This window comes from Lethenteron reissneri, chromosome 33 (genome assembly GCF_015708825.2).
Source record: "Lethenteron reissneri isolate LAM-NWPU_2019-01 chromosome 33, ASM1570882v1, whole genome shotgun sequence".
Classification (NCBI taxonomy): domain Eukaryota; kingdom Metazoa; phylum Chordata; class Hyperoartia; order Petromyzontiformes; family Petromyzontidae; genus Lethenteron; species Lethenteron reissneri.
Window position 1 is genome coordinate 10,876,460 of NC_083811.1, and position 24,314 is coordinate 10,900,773.

The window sequence follows — 24,314 nt, forward strand, 5'->3', positions numbered from 1 at the left end:
CCTCTCCACCCCCCCCCCCCCCAAAAAAAAAAAATCACCCTCGCCACCCGTGGTGAATCACTTTGGGGGCACCGGAGCACCCAGGTGTGTCCGACTTTCAAACGTCCGTTCATTTATCACAAAAATAATAATAACACCACTGCGGTGACGCTCACCCAGAGAGAAGTGCATCCGACTGTGGCAGACTGATCTAGCAGCCCAGCCTGCCTGACAGCAGCAACAGCAGCGAGAGCATCAGCAGCGACGGTAGGGCCGGCATCTGCCCCCGTATCTCAGCCGGGCGGGTTCGAACCGAGCCGAAGCCGCACTTTTGCCCCCGGTCGGCGACGACCGCCGAGCGGGGCCCTCCCCGCGGCAGACGGCCCGCGGACGCGACATATGGCGGCGGCCGCCCCGCCGTTCTCCGCCAGTCCGTTACCTCCGAGATTAATTAGGTGGAGGGCGCTGTCAAGCTACCTGCGGGCGAGCCCCGCGGGGGGGCGATCGCTTATCGACAGACTGACAGCCTCAAGGTCGTGTCGCCAAGACGGGCAGCATCGACACGAGGCAGATAAACTACGGGCTTAACGAACACCATGGCTGACCTCATTCAAGGACACCGATATTGGACACGAATGAGGCCGGCCAAAGTAATTAGCTATTTGAAAGCCATTACCTGCTTTTGCTTGATTACCGCGAAGAACAAAAGGGAGACCGTAACTTTCTTTGGCTCGCCAAGCATCGCGGGGCTGTGGGGATTGGCTTGTGTCGGTGACTGCCGGGCGCATTTTTAAAATGCGCTAATTTTGCGAGCCCGTGTAAAGCAGTTCATTTCCGAATGCGGAGATTGGAACGATTGGAACGATGGCGGGTGTGTGCGCGCGCGCGATGGCCACGTAAATATACGTGTGAAAAGCAGGCACATTTGCTCATTAATGTGCACTAGAATCAACACAGTGAGCTCCTTTCTGATGAAAAAACTGAATTTGGACTCTATAATCAAATAGGCAATGCATTTTAAATGAAAAGTGTCCAGCTGTGAAATTGTCCAATGAAGTAACTTCATTAACAGATTGCAAACTGACTGCATAATTGATTATTAAATGTGACAAATACCCACATTTTATTAATAAGCCCACACGTAATAATTTTGTTTAAATGTTAATGTTCAACAATGCGATAAATAGGAGTATGTAATTGCAATGAATAATGGCAATGCAGACGCGAATTATAAAGCATTATGGCAATTTAAATATGCTATATCTTAATTAAAAAAATCTGTAATATTTACAAAATAGCAAATATAAGTCAACATTTTTTCTTTTAGGAATATGTTTTCACTATGTAAATACACTAACAAAAAAGGAAACTTTTCAAAGTGCAGAGAGCTCATTTGAAAAACTATAAATACAATTTATAAAACAAGCTAATTCTACGATTGTTAATTGGGGACAAGAGCCAATATTACACATAGGACAGGATGTTTAACTTCGTTAAGCAGGTGGCACAGCACGCTTAACATCCTCGCCAAAGGACGTCTCACTCCAAGGTGCCGCCTTACTCATCCAGCTCAAATTCAGATCCCTGACATTGTGGCACAGTGCGCTAAACCGCTAATAAATCTCTCCTCTACATACATACATACACATATGACATCCATATAAACATACAAACATGAAGTGTGTGTATATAATATTGTATGCTTAAATGCCCTTGACACATGCAAAGGCACGTGGCTGACAAAACAACATTCCCCGAATCGTGCAAAAAATAAAGAAAGAAAGAAAGAAAAAAGCGAATCTAGCCAAACTGCCACCAACCCTTGATCATCGGCGGAGTGGGCCAGCGTAGACGAGACATGAGGGGGTTGTGGGCCGTCACTCACTGCACAAGGCGCTGGGCTGGCAGTGGGAGCAGCTGCTCCAGGGTGAGGCCCTGGAAATCGGGTCGCGATTCCTGGAGCTTCTTGAAGCGAGCAAACTCCTTGCTTTTCTTCAGCTGCACCTGCAAGAGCAAACAGCACCGTTGCACGCGCAGTAGCGGCACGCGGGGGCTGCTGGCTTGCCCTCCGCGCGCAGTCGAACCGTCCTTCCTGCCACACCAGTGGTTAAGTTCTCCAAGCGCTCCTCTTTCTCTCTCCAGCAGGAAAACAGAATAAAAAAAACTAAACTGGAACCACTTGAAAGAACCCTTGACACTCAATGAACCTTCACTGCACGAATACATCTCTATTGGTGAAAAGCCAAAGACACTCAAGCTTTCCTAGAACAAACCAAATTTACTGAGTGAAATGCTGCGAATAAGCTATTGCAGTGAGAGTCGCCCTGGAGAGAAAATCCGAACCCTACGTAGCAGTATAGCCGGAGCCATGTTCTCCACAGGGCTCTCTCCAATCGTGAATCGATGAATATGGTAGCAATGTAAATGAGCGTGAAGCCCAGGCTACAGAATACAAAAGCGAATGGACCAACGATCTGCACGGTTTCTTTCACGGGGAATCTTTTTCTGTTTTGCTGCCTTACGGTGTGCGCCAGCGTGGAATGTAATATCCCATAAAAAACCGCCTCGTACCTGCAGCACTTTGCAAGATGTCTCCAAGTTGTCGATGTAATTGGTGTAAAGAAACAGGTAGAGAGAAAAGCTCTCAAAACCCAATCCAAAGTTGCTTTTCTCCAAATGACTGAGGAATGTCCTGAAAATGTAAACGGAACAACAAGGCATGACTTATTATTTACTCATAGCGAGTGGGTGGTACAGCACATGATGGGCAAACTAAGCCAGCACCGCGTCACAAATTTCTCAAGTTGTCAAACGAGACGATGACGTCTCATGCGTCTCAGTGGGTTAAATGAAGGTTACGACTACAGTAATAATGTATGAGCGGGAGTCGTTGAACAAGGCGATTGCCATGCTACATCCTCGCACGTCGTGCCGGCATTAATAGCCGCTCACATACAGCTCTTTGCCGACAGTCTATACGAGTTGTTTGGTGACACCGCATCGGCAGCAGCAGTGCACAAACAACAAAATAACTCAACAAATTCGTCCATAATACTGGGGCCTTAAAATTTAAAGAATATAAGACACTTAGACTCCAACCTCTCTGGCCTATGTGCTGTGAAGCATGGTCATTGCCCGAGATGTCACCTATTATATATTTTTCCTTTGTGGACAGTGTTTTTTGCCGGATTTGTTAAGTTCTTCAACATTATACATCGTTAATGGCGAGAATTGTGTCAATTGAAAAGAAAAAACCCACAGTTTATTATTCATTGCAAACGTAGATCAAAATTCAACCACTGAAGTTCCATCTCTTACCCGTTCACTGCATGGATTTCCTTGACGGTGCTGAAGATGGAATTTCTGACTTCCTGGCGGAGTGTTCCTTTGGCATTCATGATATCTACAAAATACTACAGAGATATACACACACACACAAGCGCACCAGCTCATAACCAATATACTCAAACGCATCCAGAAGATGTCTACCTGCAAACAAATGTGAGGTTGGTCGATCACACGATCCATCACCATGCGAGGCACCCAACATGCAGACCTAATAGGCGATCACCTCCGATTAGCACGGTTGACTATGTACGGTGCGAAAGAATTTCAACATACGTATGGCAGAATAGCAATGGATGGCAGAACAGCAAGTAGGTTGCAGCTCTATCTGTATTTATTTTAAAGAATCTTCTCCTCCTATGCGACCCTGTGGTATGAATTGCACATTATAAAGATGATTGTTCGATTCAGATACAGCTATATAGAATGCAGCCATTCTTTTACAGGGATTGTTTCAATCATGATTGCGTGTTTAGATAGATCATGCATAGGTCTCGCATGTAGAAGATCAAATCCGTGAGTATGCAGCAGTGTAGCAAGTAAGAGTCTCTTCCTTTGTCTATACTCAACATAGCACTGGTCTAACGTCTTCTTGAGGATGCTGCTCAAAGTGAATTAAGACTAATTGAGAATTTCCATATAAAAGTATGCCATCGTGATATATTAACATAATCAATACGACAATTAGAACGGTTGGCTATGTACGGTGCAAAAGAAGTTCAACATACATACAATAATGATTCAATCTCTATACACAAGGCAAACCGCTCCATGTAAACCTTATTACATTCTGTCTTGTAGCTGGAATAAAACATTTAATTAGTTGAAGCATTTCTCTTCCCGGGTGTTTATCAATATGATGTGATTTTCTCATGTATGCAGCAAGGTATCTAACAGTACGATGGCACAAACAAAATCAAATGTGTGAGAAAGCTGTGCACCTAGCCTGGCACCAGCGCCATGGGGATGTCACTGGCACTTAGTGGCGAACTACGGTTGCTGTTGTTATACAAGCTATTTTGTTTTCTTTAAAGGAGCGACTCGTGTCAATTTGGCAGCAACTCCTTAATTCCTAGGCCTAACAGCCCAACCTGCATTGCCTCAGCCACTATTGCTTAAAGAAATAATGAAAGCATAAAAAAGTCCTAAATTGTCTCCGTAAATACCCACTTCCTTACTAACCTAACCCCCATCACGTCCTAGATTCAATCAGCTGGTAATCAATACCTGGAAAATTGAAGTCCAGCATGACAATGATTGTCGGCTTCTTTTTTTTGTTAAAGCTGCCCTTACCTGCTCAACAGCATCCGTGGCACCCCCATAATACAATCCTGTCGGAAAATTCACGTGCACATTTTGTCCGTTTTGTTGTTGGATACTTCTGTGCAAATTGCGTGAACAAAACACCACGGACATGAGGTTTCCCACATGCCTGTGTTGCTGTCATGTTTTACAAAATTTGCTCTCCCTCCATTCCGTCTATCCTGTCAGCCCAACCGCTCCTCAATGGCACAGTTTTGACGTGCGCGCACACACACACACCTTGATCTTCGCACTTCTTCAGACTTACGTGAAATCTGAACACAAACTACACTCTGGGAAACAAATATGCAAACTCCACATATACAGGTGTCAGGGTCGGGATCGAACCCGCGGCCTCCTATATACCAGGTGAGGTATTTAACATCCTGCAACCACGGCACCACTCAGCGTATCCCCTGCGATCTTCCATGTTGGTCAGCAGGCATGCGATAACCGAATCACCCAACGGAATGTGTGTGTGTGCTGTGCGTAAACGACGGTTAAATCCAGGAGGCATCCGGTTCGTATCCAGTGATTCTCAGCATCCACTGCTCCTTAGCCTGCCCAACTGTTGCCGTGACTGGAGGTCGGAGAGCTGCTGGACACTGGGAGGGGCCATGGGTTTGGCACGTCCGTCAAATTGTCTCCCTGCTCAAATGAACAATGGGGCTATCCTCATCTCTGATGGTAATGCCGAGCCAGTGATGGCGATCCCATATTATGATTGAGGGGGGGGGGGGGGGCAGTAGATCCATTTACACAAGGATTTGATTGAGTAACATTCTGAATATGAATTAAGCACTCAAATCGCAGTGCCTTCACGCCGAGATTGAAAACTCATTTATTCACAACTGCTTTTAGTGTTCGGTTTATTGGTTCTTCCTACGCACCTCCGATTAGCACGTTTGGCTACGTACGGTGCGAAAGAAGTTCAACGTACCTACAGTGCCACCCAGATGGATAAATAATTAAAATAATAAACATTAACTTAGAGCGCTGTATGATTCCGCGGTGTACTTGACCATGCTGGGAGGGTGGCGACGGGCAGTCGGAGTAGAACATGGTCCGATATCACTTTCCACTGCCGTTAGCCATGACTGGGGATTTTAGTTAGGTCACCAGGTACGTAGCAGTACCGCTAACAACTGTGCTACCACTCGACCGCCGTACCATAAATCACTTACATGGTCAAAAAAAACCTTCAGTTATACTGTGATCGTCTCATTTTCCCAATAATTTATAATGGGTTAAGAAACTTCTAATATTTAAAAGTAAACAAGCAAGCTAAAAAAACGTAACATCTCACTTAGGCATAAAACCGATTAGGGGAACAATAAATGCTAGTCCCAAGACTGAAAGGTTCCCTTTGCATAAAAAAAACGATTCGGTTTATTAATCTATCAAGAGAATTACTCGACTTAAATTAACATCAAATCACTTTGCCAAGGTTTCTCTAGAACCAGAATGATTAGCTGCAGTAGGTTTTTGTTTTTTACAGTATTTGTTAATAATTAAGAAGCACCAATTAAAAAGGCATAAGCTGTTAAGCCAAACAAAACCCAGTGCTAATGTATTCAGAGTTTGGAAGAAAAAAAATATTACCACATCGCAGAATATTACCAAGGTCACGCAGCCTTGGGGAAAATTAAGAATTGTTCCTTAAACAATTAAGAAAAGAATTTGCTCTAGAAATGCCTCTCAAAAGCCTCTATTAAAAATATTTTGTCCAATTTAATAAGAGGACACTTTTTAGTTTAAAATGCAAACACTTTTGCGTTATTGTTACAATGACAAAGTTCGCGGTAAGACAGTGAATTTCATACTCTTTGGTTCTTTCGGTAAAGTCATGTAGGTGAAACACACAGGCGTGTCCTTTCGGTATCCACGATTCTTGCAGTCACGAAAACTTCAAATCTAGAACAGTGAATTTCGCTCAGCCACAACTAATTTGTGAGCAAACTACGTGCTTTCGCTCGAAACACATTTCATATTAACCGATTCCAGTTCGGTCAGCAGGACCAAACGTTGGAATGTCATATTTAGGTGAATGAAACAATGGTGCAGCTTGTTTCCTGTAGTAATAATCATAGAGTTGACCTGTTTGGCTGATTTTTTGCTGCCGTTGTCAATGATATCTTGCATGGTGTTTATGTTCTCCCCTACTCATTACTATCCAATAGTTTTACCAAATTCAAACTAATTCCATCTTGTGGCCTTAATATTCCTTTTGACGTCTGCTCTTTAATTTCGCAGTCCTCAGAGCGCACAGTCTATCACGACACACGTTCTATCACCTTTAATTACGTTGAGATCCATTTTTATCACGTTGCTTCACCAGGCAATTGCATCTGTTGCTTAGAATCGGTCCAAATATTCCTACCTCCTAAACGAGATTAATGACGTTAACTGTTTTCTTTTGCCTCGATCGGCTTTGTCCTCTCTTTGCAAATCATCATCATCATCATCCGCAGTGGCGGGCAGTGGCGGGCAGTCCCCTCGGGTACAAAGGATGACACACGTCTTCCACAGGTGGTGGGAATCATCGATACTTCCGGAGAAGGCTGCACACACAACGATCTGAAAGTTGCACTGCCGTCTGCCACTGCTGCTACTGGAACAGCTGATTCTCGGTAGGTCACAAAGAAAAAAAAATCCTCGTATAGCCTGCACAGACTGTTGGGGCAAGTGCTGTTAGCGAGTAGCAACTATGAAGTCCGGCATGGCACACAAGGGGGTGGGGTGACCAACACCACATCTGCCTGCCTGTCTCCCCAGTGGCGGTGTTTACCACACATCGCACCAGGTACTCATTTGAGGCTGAGTCGACCTAGGGGAGGCCCATGACCTGATGCAGATAATCGTCACTGGCGTTGGCTGTGAGCAGAAATCAAACTCAGAGTCGCCGGGTTCGTAGCGCAGCGCGCTAACCGCTACACTAGCGCTCCCCACCGCCACACACACACTCACACACTCTACACCATCATCACATTTACAGAGCCACCTTACACAAGCCAGCCTCAAAAGGCAAGCTGGGGTGAAGGGGTCAATGCTGTGGTCATCTGTCGACGTCTCACAGTAGTATCAAGGCGGCAGGGGCAGGGCACTGCATTGAAAGGTATTAAAAGCCTACTTGGTTTAAAGCTTCCGTGACATCCCTTTTTTTTTACCACAATAAAGACAAAGAGCGGGCCCAGAGTTTCAATTGCACACCTTCAAGCGAAGGCGTAAATTTTAACGTGGTATATGTACGATTAAATTAATCAATCCACGTAGTGATGGTCATGAGAGTAAATTGGCCTTTGAATGACATGTCAATGGTTTAAATGGAGAAAATATATCCAGACGGTGGTGATGATAACACTAAAAGAGCAGAACCGTGGTGATCAGGTGTCAACTTCACAACAACCCTGGGATTAACGAGACAGAAGGAGGTAAAGGAAAAATGCTGCAGCAGTCCGGTATTAATCCAGGTCCTCCAGTGGACCGAGTCAAAGTTATCAATGGTTACCGAACAAAAGATGCGGCCCTGTTGGTTCATAACTAATTTCATAAATGTGAGCTATGGACGTGAAAAGCGTTGAATTGATTGTTATGCGGCGTACAATTTGCACGGCATTTTAAAAGTGTGCCCTGAGAGTGGATAAGAGGCTGACTGAAGTGGCTTCAGAAGAAGTTCTGATGTCTTCCTGCGGGGCCCTTCTCCGACACGAAGTGGGCGGTTTCCTGATGGCAGCGATTTTGTCTCAGGACATGACGATGATTGTACAATTAGAACATCAATGGGCGCAATGGATTCAAAAGTGTCTGAAAAGCCATCCCATTAATGAAGCATTATTTCATTCAAAGATTCAACACCAGCTGCATGCATGTATGTTGAACTTCTTTCGCACTGCACGTGGCCAACTGTGCTGCAAGAGAAAGATGGGCCCTCTCACAGAGATGAACACGTAATATATTATAATTTTATCAATATACTTTAATGAACACCAGGTAACTGTAGAGACCATTAATTATACTGGTGAGACCGGTGTACCAAGGAACAATATAGTACCCAAGTAATTAAGGAGTTCAAAATAACGTAGTGAAAGCTTAGAATAGCGAGCAAATAAAAAAAAAACATTTTTCAGTTTACATTAAAAAAATTGTAACCTAAAAAATATAAAGAATCTCCCCAAATTACGTCATCCCCTCTCCAAGCTCACTGGAACGGAAAAGGCGTGACACCGCGCATGCCACATGTAACATCACAACCACCGAGGGACCTGGACTCCCAAGAGAAGCCAAGGGGTCTGGACCCTTGACAAGAGAAAAGCAATTTTTACTCAAGAGGAGGAGCCTGCAGGGAAGCAAAGGGGTTTAGAACTCAGAGAAGAGACTCGAGGTGTGTGGACTCCCCAAGGGACAACAGCCAATGGGTGAAACTATCGATGGAAAGGCAGCCGGCGGAGGGAATGTGCCGGAGAGAACGATCACTGGGGAGATGGAGCAACGAGATCAGCGTACGTGTCGGAGCGAGATGGATGCGTTGCAAAGTCACGGGAGGCTTGGCGATGCTGCGGGGAGGCCTTCACCCAGCAGTAGATGGATCATGGCTGCTGATGGCGAAGCAGTTCACTCACAATGGACATTCTACTCGATTTCGATTAGAGCATTCAAATTGTCCGCATGCATTTCTGCGCAATGGTGACAATGCTTTAGGGCCACACGTACGTACAGCAGTGTATGGCAGTGGCCTCTCATTATTTAAAGGTCATGAGTTCAAATCTCGGTCACGCTCCACGAGACTGCTCATTCCTCCAGGGTCTGTAAAACAAATGCCACCTGATGAGCGCCACTTAGCGGTAAAGAGTCCGTCTCAAGGATAACCTGGCTCCTGCCTACGGACTATGGAATTTCCCACAACAGACAAACATATCTACACTTTGCGATGGTAGAAAGCGTATTTACAGTACCAATGGTGTGTTGGTTATAACATTGGAACGGCAATCCAGAAGGTCATCGATTCAAATTCCCGGCACGGCAGTTAACACAATGGGCAAGTTTCTTAAAAACTACCGCCTCTGTCCACCCAGCAAAACCAATGGGTGCACTACAGTTAATTGATCGGCAGGTCGTGTGTAATGGGGACAACGTGGGTACATGCCCCCCCTATTTTAAGATGTCTGGTCAACGTGGTATAGAAGGCCAAATGCTTTCTAGAAGAGCTCCGACAGCTTTCTCTAGTGGAGGCCCTTCCCTCAAGCAGTGGAATGAGAAAGTAATTGCAGGGCTGCACCTTCACCTGCTACCTATGCTGGGTGTTAGAGGACTATTCTAAAGGGGTGCTCGCAAACAAGCCGGGGTGTTCACGAGTCAGCACCACGTAAGGCCAGCCGTCTTTGCCACTCCATTACTGTAAAGCAGTGCTCTAGGTATCCATTTTCTGCTAAGTCAACCTTCAGGAGGTCAAGGTCAGGTAGAGAAGACAAATGTTAATGATGGGCAAAGCAAGTCAAGCGTGTATAAAAGCACACACATATGGGTGAAAGTGAATCAAATTTCGAAAAACAAAATGCTAAGCACCAAAACCACTACACTACAAAGGCAATGCTTGGGCAGATAGGCCTTTCCTAATAATTGAAAAACTATTGGTTCCAATTCCTTTAAACGCTTTATTCCTACAATATTAAAACACTTAACGAGGCAACAAAGACGTTCAAATTAAAATAATTTGAAACATATCCATTCACTGATGATGTTTCTTATGTAAATTTTAACCATGAAAGCGCCGTATTAATGTGCTATTTGAAGAGATCAGGCATGCACCCTGGGGGCCAGGGGAGTGGGTGAGTGGATTGTAGTGGGCGGGGAGGAGAAAGGAGGTGGAATAGGAATTAAATGAGTCACCTCTGTACAATATGAAACGGTCCACATTTCACATGCCCAACCTGTGCTGCCACTTTGCCCTGGGGTATCCAACGAAGTGGTGTGTGGGCTTTTCATTTTGTTCAGCATTTGCCAGAATTAGGGGTTAGGTGGAGAGTGGGAATGCCTGGCTCACACGCTTGGGGCTATATAACCCTGGAAATATAGGAGCCTCGTTTTCCAAGTCTTCACTGTAAGCAGTAAAACGGGAAAAAGAAACAAAAAATTCTGCAAATCCGGTCGAACCCACATGTAATCTTAAAAGGTTTTATTTTTTTAAAGAGGGCTGGCTTTGTCCAGAAACATAAAATTTGAAATTTCGCTTTGGAAGTATAAAAGCAAGTGCCGTTTGCTGTAAACTGAAAATTAAATATTTTTAAAAGAGCACCGGTGATTAGTGTTGCAATGATTAATCAGAGTCAATAATCTATCGCTTCAGTCAATAAGAGCAAATTGCCAACAATAAGGGTGGTTGTAAGGCCAACTTCTTAAAAACACCATTACTTTAATTGAAGGCACAATTAGGACATAATTGGATGGGGAGAGAACATTGCCAATGCTGCCGTGCTTTTTCTTTGTTTCATAGTATTTACTACCAGATCGTGGTTGACACAATGCACAACCACTCCCCGCTCGTGTCATTGGCATTATCCAACAAGCCAGTGCCGATTTAGGAAAATCACAATGGCACTCATCAAGACAAAAGCGAGTCCAGTGTCTTCGTCAATAAGATTTACCAAGGATGATAACGGTTGGAAGTTCGAAGGCTAAAAGTGCCATTTAACGGTTATTATATTTCCTAGACATGTATTTGAATTTAATTAACTTTTCAGCTGCTCTATCCAATAAAGTAATTGTAGTTCTGATCATTGACTTTGAACGGTAAAAGCTTGGGACCTCCTTTTATAATCCTCATGAACATTTCTCACGAGTGTGGTGCATTTAGGCGCAATGCTTTCTACGACCGCTTCTCCATCTGATGTATGCACAACATGGGGGCAAGGAGCAACGCTCGATTACCGTTTGTGGCCCCGTGACCGTGAAGGAAATCCCACATTGACGAGGGCCAGCCTCTCCATAGGACGACTTTTGATATTCATCACAGTGGATATAATTGTACCAGCGCTCAGCGCAACGTGGCCTGCATTTACAACCTTACGAGTGCCAAGAATCTCTCTGCAATCTGACAAGGTCTCGCGCCATGTCATTCTGAATAGCCATTATGTCCCCTTTGATGGTGACAGATGACCAATGTCGATGTTTATCCTACCCATACTGACGAGCCACCCGATGACACAGAATCAAAATCTTTATTTGGCCTGGAGGAATCCAGTGAGCTATGAAGCTCTTTTTCACAGATGTCCAATATGTGCGGAGTAGTGTAAGCTAAAGGGTGCTCATGGTGAAGCGCTTGCAATTGCCCCCTCACACCACTGACAGCAGTAGGGCCTCCACCAGGGGGAACATCCAGAGAAGCCCCCTCTAGTTTGTTGGCCTACTCCGTCACGCTGACCACAGATCTTGGAAGAGGTGGATGTGCCCACACTTTAACCCCACCAGGCGTGGACCTGCCAATCGACGAACTGTGGGCGTACCCCATTTCTACTGGCAGGTGGACAGAGGCCATTTAAACAAACGTGCCTACTGTGTCAAATGCCGCGCTGAGAGATCGCGTGCTGCCCCCATTAACGCCACGGCGGCATCCTGAGGAGGAGGAAGAGGAGGAGGAAGAGGAGGAGGGAGAACGCCACGCGGAGGAGGAAAGCACGCATGCGTTCAGCGCCTGGTTGCTCACAGTGACGACGAGCTGCAGGTGGTGGAGGTACTGCTGCTCGCTCTGCACCAGCTCGCGCGCCGTCCTGTTGCGCTTGCGCTCCCAGCGCTCGCGTTGCTCCGACACAAGGCCCTGGCCGGGACGCAAGCGCACGCCCATGACGGTCGGCGTGCTGCCGTGGTCGCTGTGGCTCACGCCTGTGGGGCCCGGCAAAGGGAGGGGGGGACAGCAGCAGCGTTACAAAAGAACAAAGCCCCTCAATACAGCCGTTGATAGAATGTTGGAGCTCGTGCTGTTACGGAGCACCTGTTAAGGTCGGCAAAGCACACAATAGGATGGTGTAACCAGTACCACGCACGGCTACCTCCATCTCCCCAAAGTCCATGATTACGTACTGTTCCAGGTACTCATTGAAGGCTGAGTTGGCCGAGAGGAGGCCCAGAATTGGTTTCAATTATTTGTCACAGGTTTTGCCTGTGAGCGGGAATCGAACTCGTGTCAGCAAGTTTGCAGCGCAGTGCGATAACCGCGACACTATTGCTCCGCAGTTTGCATTTGCAAGTTTATACATTTATTTTGGTACTGGCAAAGGAGGTCCCATGATGTAGATGCCCACCCGAGCTCTCATTACTCTAATAGTGCGTTGTCTTTTTGCCGTCCTCTGGTCTAACACCGTTTGAGACAAAGAAACCTGTCTCTGGTGTGGACCAATCAGTTTCAAAGACAATGCATATATTATCAGAATGTTTTTTGTTTGCATTCCGACTACAAGTATTGTGGTTAATGCAGACATGATTCCTTGTAAAAGGTGTTTTTTTTTGTTGCCAGAAAAAAGGGGGGAAAAACCTATTCTCATTTTCAGTTGGTTAACCTATTTATACATGTGGTTGACTGTTATTGGAGCATGTATTTGAATAAGCTTAAACTTGTAGTGAGTCCAAGCGTAAATTGGAAACTCCAACTGAAGTATTCTATGGTTCTTTCGGTAAAGTCACGTATTCACTTTTATTTTCATTTTTTAAATTATTTTTTCTATCTACATGACTTTACCAAAAGAACCACAGAATATGAATTCCTGCAGTCACGAAAGTTTTAAGTCAAAATCCAACTGAAGTACTTTAAAGTTCTAAAACTCTCCATTTTATACCACAAAGCCACTCTTGTGTAGTTGTTGTCATTTCCCTCGATAGTAGAAAGAGCTTGCCACTAATTATGTTCGGCGACTTATCAGAATTTTTTTATAAACAAATGTTAGGAGGGTCATGTTTTTGGCAAATGCCCTTTCTTGCTGCTCCGACAATGGGCCACGACCAAAAGTCCCTGGGTTTGGGCGTGTGGCTGTGTTAATGATTACACTGGTCAGGTGTTTGCTGGCCTGTGGCTATATACTATTGCAAGCGGTCCCTTGTCTGCTCAATACAGGCTGATTTATTCACGTGAATTTACATTAAGTTGGTTGCTTGCTACTTCAGCAATCATATATAGGTTGATTAAAGCAATTTGTTTTCCCACTTGCTATAAAGAATGTAAAAATGCAATTCTTCCAACAGGCTGACTGGCCTTCATTAGGCGGTGAGAAAGAAAAAAACTGAGAAGGGCCAGCCGACCAAAACATTGAGTTACTCTCTTCTGTGCATGAGATTTTATTTCCAGTTTTAATCAACACATATATTTAAATAAATCTGCAGTCCAAAGAGCAGTAAGTAATTTACAAAAAGGTGTCAAAAGGATCTGCGGGGGTTAGGCATCTATGAAAGGTTAGCCGTTGCGGACGCGTTTGCCGACCGTGTTCTCTTAATTTGTTAAACTGCGGGTAAATATAATCCCGAGTTGCACGTGGACAACAGCAGCGGCAAAAAACGTGCGCTTGCTCTCGCGTGCACGGACGGACGCACGCACGCACGGGGTTGATAATAATAATCATTATCCTACAGATTGCTTCACGAAAGGGTGACTTGTGCGTCACAGGGAGGGGGCGGACGGGGGGGCACTGGGCCAATGAGCCACGATCAAGTTGGCTTTTGCTAAATAAATCAAATGAGCCACAATACAAAACCGTCATCCGTTTTCCCATTACGGCGCGTTCGATTCCTCCGAGAACGCCGCGCAATCGGGCACCTTTACAAATTAAGCACAGCTGCTGTGTACTCACACCTGCGGCGGTTGGGAAATAAATACAAAATAAATAAATACACGGGCGAAAAAAAACCCACACACGCGCACGCTTGAGATGATGACCTTCGGATGACAGCCGGCTCAATGGCCATTGAAATTGAAAACGTGAAATTAAAAAGTGGAATGCAAATCGAACATGCCGCAAACCTTAAAATAAAATGGAACTTCTTCTCACGGGCTAATGATAAGTAGGGCAAATGCAACATCGTTTTATATGAATAGAGAGACGTTTGTTTCATTTCAAAACATTCAAGGGAGCGGCCGAACATCCCAATGGGCCACCCTCCCTCCCGCCGTCCCCTCTGTATTGAGATTTTATCCACTGGATAAAGGACACCAACAAAAATAATTTAAGGCGATATTGTGAAGAGAGTGTGCTTTACTTGTAAATGTGCCTTAAGGAACCTACATCTTGAGGTCATTTAAACACACCCCAGTTTAGCTGCATAATTTTCACAGAAGCGATGTTATTTGCTATTCCGAAGACAGCGTAAGTACACATTACAATGAATATACTTCATGAAAAGCACCCCCCTCTTGCTTCCCCGCAGCTGCGAAACAAACGGTACGTTAATAAAGCACTCTTACACCGTGGACATTAAAGGCCTCGTTGCAGTCTTTCCTAAAAAAAAGCAGGGGTGTTAATTCTGTAGCCTTGTGTGGGAAATTCTAATAATCCAGGTCAATGAAATATGTGGGCTGCCAACGATCCTCCTACCGGGTAATACACTCAAATAAGCGTTTTTATTTCCTCTGTAAATTGGCAATGAACATGCCTGTAAACAAGTTATTGCATTCTCAGCGGACGGCACGAACGCAAATTCGTGCATACATACATATACAAGCCGAACCGAAACCACCTTTACAGCCACAATAGCGACTGTCTTTTTCCCATAACACCGTGCTGGAAAAAATACATAATTCTTTATTTTACTACGTAAAGAGATGCCAATAATATAATTAAAATTGGAATCAAACAAGCATGTATCTAAAATGTTTAATGAGGTACCCAATTATATCAGCAAATTGCTTGTTATTTAAAACATGGGTTTTTTCTTTATGAGTGTTATTTAATTAGCAGTTTAGCACCCACATTGCGGCATGAATGCCAAAAGTGCTTTATTACATTTGTTGGATACAATTATTATTTAAACCCACATTTTTTTTTAAAAGGTCGACTACAGTGAGCCTTGTTATTTTATTTCCTGGCTGATTGTTAGGCTGATTGAGAAACACATTTGGCAAAAGCTTGATTGGGGTCAATGCAGTTCACAATGGAGGTCAATGACCTGACTTCTCCAAAAACACCCCCCCCCCCCATCATCACGACTAATCTTAAGCCAAAATTAAACCTGAAATTCGCTGTTTGTTCTTATTTTCACGCGCTCATTAATTACATTTTATCGGACAATATAAACCCGCGAATCTCCAGCCACAAGGAACGTCGAAAAATGTCAAATTATTTCACAAATCCCTTTGTACAACGCAGCCGGCCACAAATGTGTCCTTCTCTGTGCAGTCAGCGAAAGCGGTTCCAAATTTAAGTTAAATGCCGCATCAATAGGCTGAGCCGTTATCTTCGCGTACAGGTCCAATTTAAAATGCCGCAGTTTAAAAAAAAGCAGCAATTAGTATTTCTAATAAAGATAAAAGGAAGGCAAAAAAAAACCCTGTGGTGTTGGCAGCCGGCCACATTCCTTCAGCTTTTCATTTCAAATCAGTTGTAGTCTCTGTCCCCCCCACCACAATTTGACTCTTATGCAACTCTCTCTCCCTCTGTAATAACTTAATAGCCATGACTCTCTGCCTGTCCACACTGAAGAAAACACCATTAACTGGCTCACTCACGGGCTTTCCCTATTGTTCACTTTAATTGCCGCCCGTTCGCCGATGTTTGTGGCCGATCGCAGGCGTCGCGTTTGGGGGGCGGAGGCGGCCCGAGGCACCACGGCGCCCCCCACACCGAGTGGACGAGCACCACAACCCCACCACCACCACTACCACCACCACCACACCCACCACTACCACACCACCACCACGACCACACCACCACCACACCCACCACGACCACATCACCACCACACCACCACCACACCACCACCACCACACCCCCCACCACCACCACCACACCCCCACCACCACCACATCCACACCCCCCACCACTACCACACTCAACACCCCCCACCACCACCACACCCACCACTACCACCACACCCACCACCACCCCCCCCCCACCATCACCACACCCACAACACCCCCCACACCCCCCCACCACCACATCCACCACTACACTCACACCCCACCATCACCACACCCACCACCACCACCCCCCATCCACCACCACCACACCCATCACCGAACTCCCATCACCACCAAACCCACACCCACCATCACCACCAAACCCACACCCACCACCACATCCACCACCACCCCAGCGTTGCCTTTGGGCAAGCGCCCATAATGCCAGCCCCCCCCCCCCCCCCCAAGTTCACGGCTATGCAACAGAAGTGGTTAATATCCAGAAGATAGGGTAATTGATGCCTTCGCAGTCACTTCAAGCATAAAACAACACTTTGCCAGGAGAGCCACTCGGCGGAAGGCTGTCATTCCCGTCAAGAAGTTATAGACAGTGACAGCTCACTGTCTAAACCCATTTTTAAGCAACTGCTCAATGATCGCTGGAATGAAATACGGGTTATTAAAACAATACAGACATCAAACATGTTGTCTGTCGGGCGCATTCTGCAGGCATAGGAGTCCCGATGGTGACTTGCCATAAATCCCATTACCTCATACATCAGACTGGGAGTGGGGGCCCCCCGATATAATGATCTGACCTGCCAGCCGGGCAGGGCTGCACACATAAAACTTCCTCTGCCCGGGTCCTCAGTCAGCTCCATTATCCATAACAAGGCCTGGCCTTCGTGTGAAGATGCCTCTTGCTATCGACTCACGGCCCACCACCCACCCCCCCTACACATCCCCGCCCATCCCCTTTTTCCCGCAGGAGGCTGTTTTTCTTGTGAACCCGACCAAAACAATCAATCAAGCGGAGCAGAAATAAAATACCAACTTTCTCACTCCCTCCAGGGAGCACAGAAAACAAGGCATTGGCTTTGGACGGAGGAGGGGATTGTAAGAGGGTGGTGGTGGTGGGGGGCTGGTCTACGAATGAGGTTTTTTAAGAAAATACAAAAAATATAGGTGGTCAAGAATGTGGGACCTCTTGAAAATGTCTCGCGTGACGTGTCCACTACTTGGCGTGCACGCCATTCGATCCAATTCCTTCAAGTGGCTTTTCAAACCGCTTCTCTAGAAAAATCAACGCACATTTACGCCTCACCCAAAGCATGCTGGATTGCAGTTCATCAACAAAGTTAGAAGCCCTTCTCCTCTCGTCCACCCTCCTCCGCCACCCTTAACTCACTTGGGTCTGCAAATCCAAGTGCAGGAGAGCAAAATTGTATTGACAAGGCAGCGCTGCGATTATGTTTGCCGATGAAGACGCGGCGGGTGAAGCGACGGCGGCTCGATAGACTGCGGCGCACCGGACACTCAGCGAAATTGTCCCACAGCCCACGCACGAGCTCCGAAATCTTCACCATACAATTACCTGCAGGCATTTTTCAGGAGATAGCCACCGTGGAAAGTGAAAGTAATGTCGTCCAAGGATGCTTAAACGCTATTTGAAGGCTCTCGTATCAACAATTCTCAGAAAGACCCGGGATCATTCCAACGCTGCGCTTTGGGGACGATACCATCGTCAGCGGCACCGTGCTCTTGAGCGTGGAAGCGAGACTCAGTGGGTTAACTAAAAGTGAATGGGGGGGGGGGGGAATTGATTCTGCATGGAACGCTTTGTGACGGAGGCAGTCAAGTATCTCTACAGCTGCAGTGAGAGACCGTCGGCAGGAATAAGTCCCTTTCACTTGGCCACTTTGAAGGGTTTTCAATTACAAATGCGTGGTCGTGTTTAACACTTTTCTAATTAGCCGAAATAAATGTCTGTACGTTGAATGAATGTGCTTTTTTAAAAAGGGGGGAGCCGTTTGAAGTGGCTCAACAGAGGAGCGATAGCTCACAAAACATGAAGGGAAAACTTCACAGGGAGAGCTAAGAATTAATCCTATTCTCTCCACCCGCCCAGCAAGTTTATTTAACGCTTCTACCAACAATTCCCCTGGTACAAAGAGTGAATTTATTCGTAACAAGGTAGCTCTTCACTTGTTTTTTCCCTGCAGTCAGAAACAAGGATGTGGACAGTAGCCTCGGCAATAAAATAATTACAGCACATGATGCAAATGTGTAATGTATTTTGTGAAGTGTGCATCAGGACCTTTTTTGTGTTAATGGTAAGTGGTGTTACTTAAATGTAAAATGTCTGAAGAGTTAAGTGAGCATTTTGTTTGCCGTAACGGCTCCACAGCTCTGCATTATAGCCTGATAGAGATGGAAATAATGGTTATACAATTTGTCCCAAAACAAATATAACTGCAAGTAAATTGCTTTTCCTAGCCTCCATACATCTCAAGCACAAATATACTGCACATGCGCGCAAAATTTATTGCAAAATAACCGAAACAATTTTTAAATCCTTTCACGTTTTACTTTGCATTATATCAAATTGTTAATTAAAAATTAACTGAGACGGCGATACAAAACGCAATTACATGACTAAGTACAATATGTTTAAAATATAACTATAAAACATTACTGTGAATTAAAATGAAGAAATATGACCAAATGCTGTTTTGTGCAAACCGAGTCAGTACTTTTGGGAATGAAGAAAATAATGTTTTGGCTTTTAATTACCAACCAATTACACTGCTGCAATTAATAATTGCAATTAATTTTAATATTACTGTTACGCCAAATTGTTTTAATCTTTTTTTGTATATTATTTTTATATCAAGCTTTAACAAACTGTTTTAATTATGATAGCATGTGGGTAAGTAGTGTTAGTGTTCACAATGGCAATCTACTATATTAATTAAGCTCCCAATGTTGTAATTATGTAGAAAGGTCATTATAAAACTGATGTATATATTTTAAAATATATACTTTAAATACTCATTGTTCATTTTAACTAATTGCATCTAAGGGTTATTAAGGCTTTTTTCCAAAAAGCGACCATACATAGAGAGAATTGCATTATTTCAAACACATTTACAGCATCAACTGATTGACAGTTTTAAATATTAACGTGAAAATGTAGTTCCAGTCTCCATTTGGTACGTGGCTATTTGGCACCATATCATGCGTGCTATTATTCAGCAAACTTATAGATAATTGCCCTTAGGTCTGCTCTAAGCATTGCTTTAGAACAGCGCTTATTGTTTTGTAGGCTACAATTCCTACCAAGGGTTTATTTGAACTTCATGGTGCCGCATGTTTTAGCTAGATATGGCTTAAATAATGAAAACAAAGATCCCCCACGTAGCCTTCAATGAACTGTTGGAACAAATGCTGTTAGCGAAAACCTATGAAGAGAAGAATGTGGCACAAGTGGGTGACCAGCAATATGCCTGGTCGCCTTTGTCTCCCCAATGCTGACGTTTCCACACCAAACCAGGTACTCATTTAAGGGTTCAGTCGACCTAGGGGGAGGCCCAGTATCAGTTCATATAATCGTCAAGTTGGCCATGGCCGGGAATCAAATTCGGGTCATCGGTTCGTTACGCAGTCGCGTTCACCGCTCCACTACCACTCCCCATAAATTACACACACACACACACACGCTACTTTATTTGCTTTTAATATTAATAAAATCCAATACTTAAGGGCTTTCTCATTCATCATAAATGTGCCAATATAATTGGCGTTTCAGGTTTAATATGTATAACCAGGTGAGAACTCAAGATACCAGGATGATCGCATTGGCAAGAATGACCAGCGTCATGAAAATAGCAAAGAAATGCAAACAATATAAATGATGGCAACAACAAAACCAGAAATCAGAACAAAAACAGTGTCACATGAGAAAAAATATTTGAACAAATACTATTCAATGTCTTAATAGATTCCCTGTAGAGCAAGTCAGCTCTGCGAGATTATTTTTAGACTGATCATAGTACAATTACACAAGCAAGTTACAGACACTTTAAACATATATCAGGTGACAACTCTAGTAATATGCAAACAAACAGGGATATCTGTCAAATGCAATTGCAAGTGCATTATTATCTGTCAGAGCAGCGCTGTGGCTTGATTTCTTGACTCAAGATGAAAGGTTACAAGTTTTTCGCGGTAAAAAGGGGCGAACGAGGCTGATCCTCCCCCTGGAGTCGACACAATGAATACCACTTTGTGGGAAGTGAACAGCGACTGTTCTATAGACTGGGTACGTGGCATAGAAATGTGGAATTGCCACACCTGTCTCGAGACTACCCACAGCTCATCACAGCAGTTGACTTTGACCATAACTCCCGAACAAAAAAGGGAGAACATGCAATTTGTTTTAAACGCAAAAAAAAAACAATCAGCCCCAAGTTGGGAATACGCATTACACATTTTTATCAGGCAATCTTGTTTGTACCATCCGGGGATATATAAAAAATATTTTTTTAAATCCATTTGAAATTTTGAAAACCCACACCTTCTTGCCACTTTCGACATTAAATTACCATAATGGGGTTTTCCCCCCTCGCACGTTCAGTTTCTGGACCTTCTATCTTTCAAAAGGGATAAATCGCTTTGTCTCGTTTTACATGGATTTCCTTGTGCGGCAGAACATAAACAAGATAGCAAAATGTTGCTGACGTTTGCTGTTCACAGAGAGGAAATGGGCCACATCTATCTTGGATCTCAGCTGAAACACGTAACACACTGATGATCATCCACTCCCTATGAAATATACGTTAACCCTTACAAACTGAACGTCTTCAAATGCGTTTAATACACCACATTAACTACGGGAAGGTTTCGATTTATCGAGGATCTATCTTTACACGTACAAATATCACCCATTTTGTATGTTGGGCAAGTGCCGTTTGTGATCGCGAACGAAAAACAGCACGGCACAGGATGAGTCACAGTAGGACCAATAGCAAGATCTTTGCATCCCAATAGTGATCACCACATACAAAAGATACGAACTAATTATGGGGTAAGCTAACCTAAGGCAGGTCATGGAAAATTTCAGATTCCAGCTGGCAACAGTGCACATGGGCCAGGAATTGGAAAACAGACACATACCTACATTACATATTAAAAATCATATTACTGCTGCTTCAGCAGTATTAACATATATATAGTATATAAATAAAATTGTATGGGTCACTGAGAAATGCTGCTCTGTATTTTGGCTGACTCGTGTTGGAATTGCCGATGAGCCCTTATGGGGGCGAAACGCACGCAACGTGTCACATGCCACAGAATGTTCGTCCTTCACTGAACGTGCATACACAAACACGGTCTCTCTCACACACATTCAGGTCAATCGAGAGGTTGCCAAAGCCAGTGATGCCTCCCAGCCTCGTCGACGATGCCTTCCTCATGCCGGATCTTACAGCTGTTGCGCAGTCAACACAACCTCCAGTTTGCTTTGCTGGTTCTAGATTTCCCCCCCTGAATCACTCCAATGTCCACCGATGGTCACCTGCTCTCTATAAAGGTATTTCAAGCATCGTGTTACAGTCCCATACATAAAACAATTACGTAGAATAATGCACACATCCACGTTTTCATTTTGTGTTCATATAAACTCAACGTGTACCCTCAACATAATTTTTCACAACCTTCAAAAAGCATTACTTCAGACAAAGAGGCTAGAGATCCGACGTGGAACAGTTAAAAGCCTTTTACGCCCGTTCCGAGTGCGAGCAGAGAAAAGATCAAATTAATAAAAATCAGGAGAAAAAGCACACTTTCCGAGCAGATTTACCAAATCATTCGTCACATTTTCACATTCCCCGTAGTGGAAAATTGCGGGACATTTATTTATTGGTGGTGGAGTCGCGACATTCCCTGCCCAGTGGCCCGAGCATCGGCCAATCAAGCGAGGCCGCTGTCAATCGTCCGCTCTGACCCGACTCGCGCAGCACGTGTCATCCCAGATTTGCTTACAGCTTATTCACATTCCCTAATTTAATTAGCCGCTCGCTGGCTGTAATCCCGCACGACTGACAAATATCATTGCGGGCCGGGCCTGCACGCAGACAGCTCTGGGGCCGCGTCAAGCAAGCACCGAGCAGATGTCCGCAGCCGTTAGCTCTTAACTGCATTCCGCGACGCTCTGCTGGGCTGACTCAACCAGACCAGGATTAAAACAATTAGACGGGAGTTTAGCCACAAGGACGGAATAACACCTGGGGCAGCGCCTGCAGCTTTGGAGGTGGGTGGTGTTTGGAAGGGGGGGGGGCGTTGAGATTGTGTTGGGTGGTGGTTCAGGGTAAGGGGCCAGTGAAGAGGAGGGGGCGGCATGCGGGAGCTGGGGAGGCTGAATCCTGAGACAGATGCTTTCAAGGTTAGCTTGTCCCTGGACCGCCGAGGCACAGCTGCCCCCCATAGCGTGCTTGTGGCAGAGATAGCGGATGGGGAAAAAAGCACGTACACGTGTGTGTGCACACCGAGGTTAAAGACCCCCTCTACCCTCTATCGTCTTAACAGACTGTTGGGGCAAGTGCTGAAGGCCGCCACGACACACCGGGGGGTACCACGCCCGGCCGCCTTTGTCTCCCCAGTGGCGATATTTACACACTGCACCAGGTAATCATTTGAGGCAGAGTCGAGGTAGGGGAGACCCATGACCGGTTCAAGTAATTGTCACTGGTGTTGGCCGTGAGCAGGAATCGAACTCGGGTCGCCAGGTTTGTAGCACAGCATGCTGACCGTTGGCCTTCCACTCCCCACAAGGCACACACGGAAGCACAAGTAGGCACACACTAAATGTACATTTTACACATCGGTGCGTGCACACTGCCAAGAATGCAAGCAGGTGTCCACACACTCATACACATTAGCTGCATGACAACAAAGTACAAATTTTCACTTTACAAAGTGTTTCCTCGCCAGTGTCAGTGGGTATTGTGCACGTGATTTACAGAATTTTATAAAAAAGGAATTAATCACCTTGTTTGGGAAGTATACATGCATTATTTTCATGAATGCAACACTTGGCCAATACCCCATGCAACGAGATTCTCAGCTCAGCTTAAAAACCTTAAACCATGCATTGCATCCCACCATGAAAAGCAAAAGCAGATGGGAATGCTAATTAAAATAAGAGATGAGAGACAAAAACAATCAAGTTGAAGGTAGACAAATCTCATCTCTGCGCTTTGCAATTTGAAATGAGCCAATCCAGATACCATATGGCCCCATGATCTCATTTGAAGTTGCTGGTCAAGACCAGACCTCATGCATGCATGAAGGTCACCAGGAAGGGTGTGGAGGGGGGGGGGGAGAAATGGCACATCTCAGCTGTCCGTCAGCATTCAGACCCAATAACCGTAATCACAGTTTAAACAACAGGCCTCCTGAGGACCTGCACATGGATTAACGAGGCCAAGGCACAAGCCATTTGGAGGCAAACTTGCTTCCTAGAAGTAATTAGGAAATGAAGAGTTCTTTCTTTAGCCCAATCCCTCCCTTTAATGATCACAAGTTTAGTAAGTGATGCGAGAGATAATTACGCGAAGGAGTAATTTGAATAAACGATGCAACCAACCACCAATTAAGGGCCTTTGTTGAATTTGTCATTTTTAACTAACACTGAGAACAGCCTACAAATTACTCACATTTAAAATGCAGAATGCTGAAAGTCTTTTGCAGCTGACAGCTTATAATTAAGCCTTGAGTTACACATCACAAAGACTTAAATACATCATAGAATCTG

General features: G+C 44.8%; 1 protein-coding gene across 3 annotated transcripts in view; it reads right to left on the reverse strand.

Moving 5' to 3' along the window:
• ARHGEF39 (Rho guanine nucleotide exchange factor 39) overlaps window positions 1-24,314 on the reverse strand; it is a 162,128-nt gene that overhangs the window by 119,049 nt on the left and 18,765 nt on the right. For all 3 annotated transcript variants that reach the window (XM_061564601.1, XM_061564600.1, XM_061564598.1), the window contains 4 exons: window positions 12,326-12,501; window positions 3,298-3,392; window positions 2,551-2,671; window positions 1,865-1,983 (listed from right to left, as the gene is read on the reverse strand). In XM_061564601.1, coding sequence (XP_061420585.1) covers window positions 1,865-1,983; window positions 2,551-2,671; window positions 3,298-3,392; window positions 12,326-12,501 — 511 coding nt within the window. The remainder of the gene's footprint in view (window positions 1-1,864; window positions 1,984-2,550; window positions 2,672-3,297; window positions 3,393-12,325; window positions 12,502-24,314) is intronic.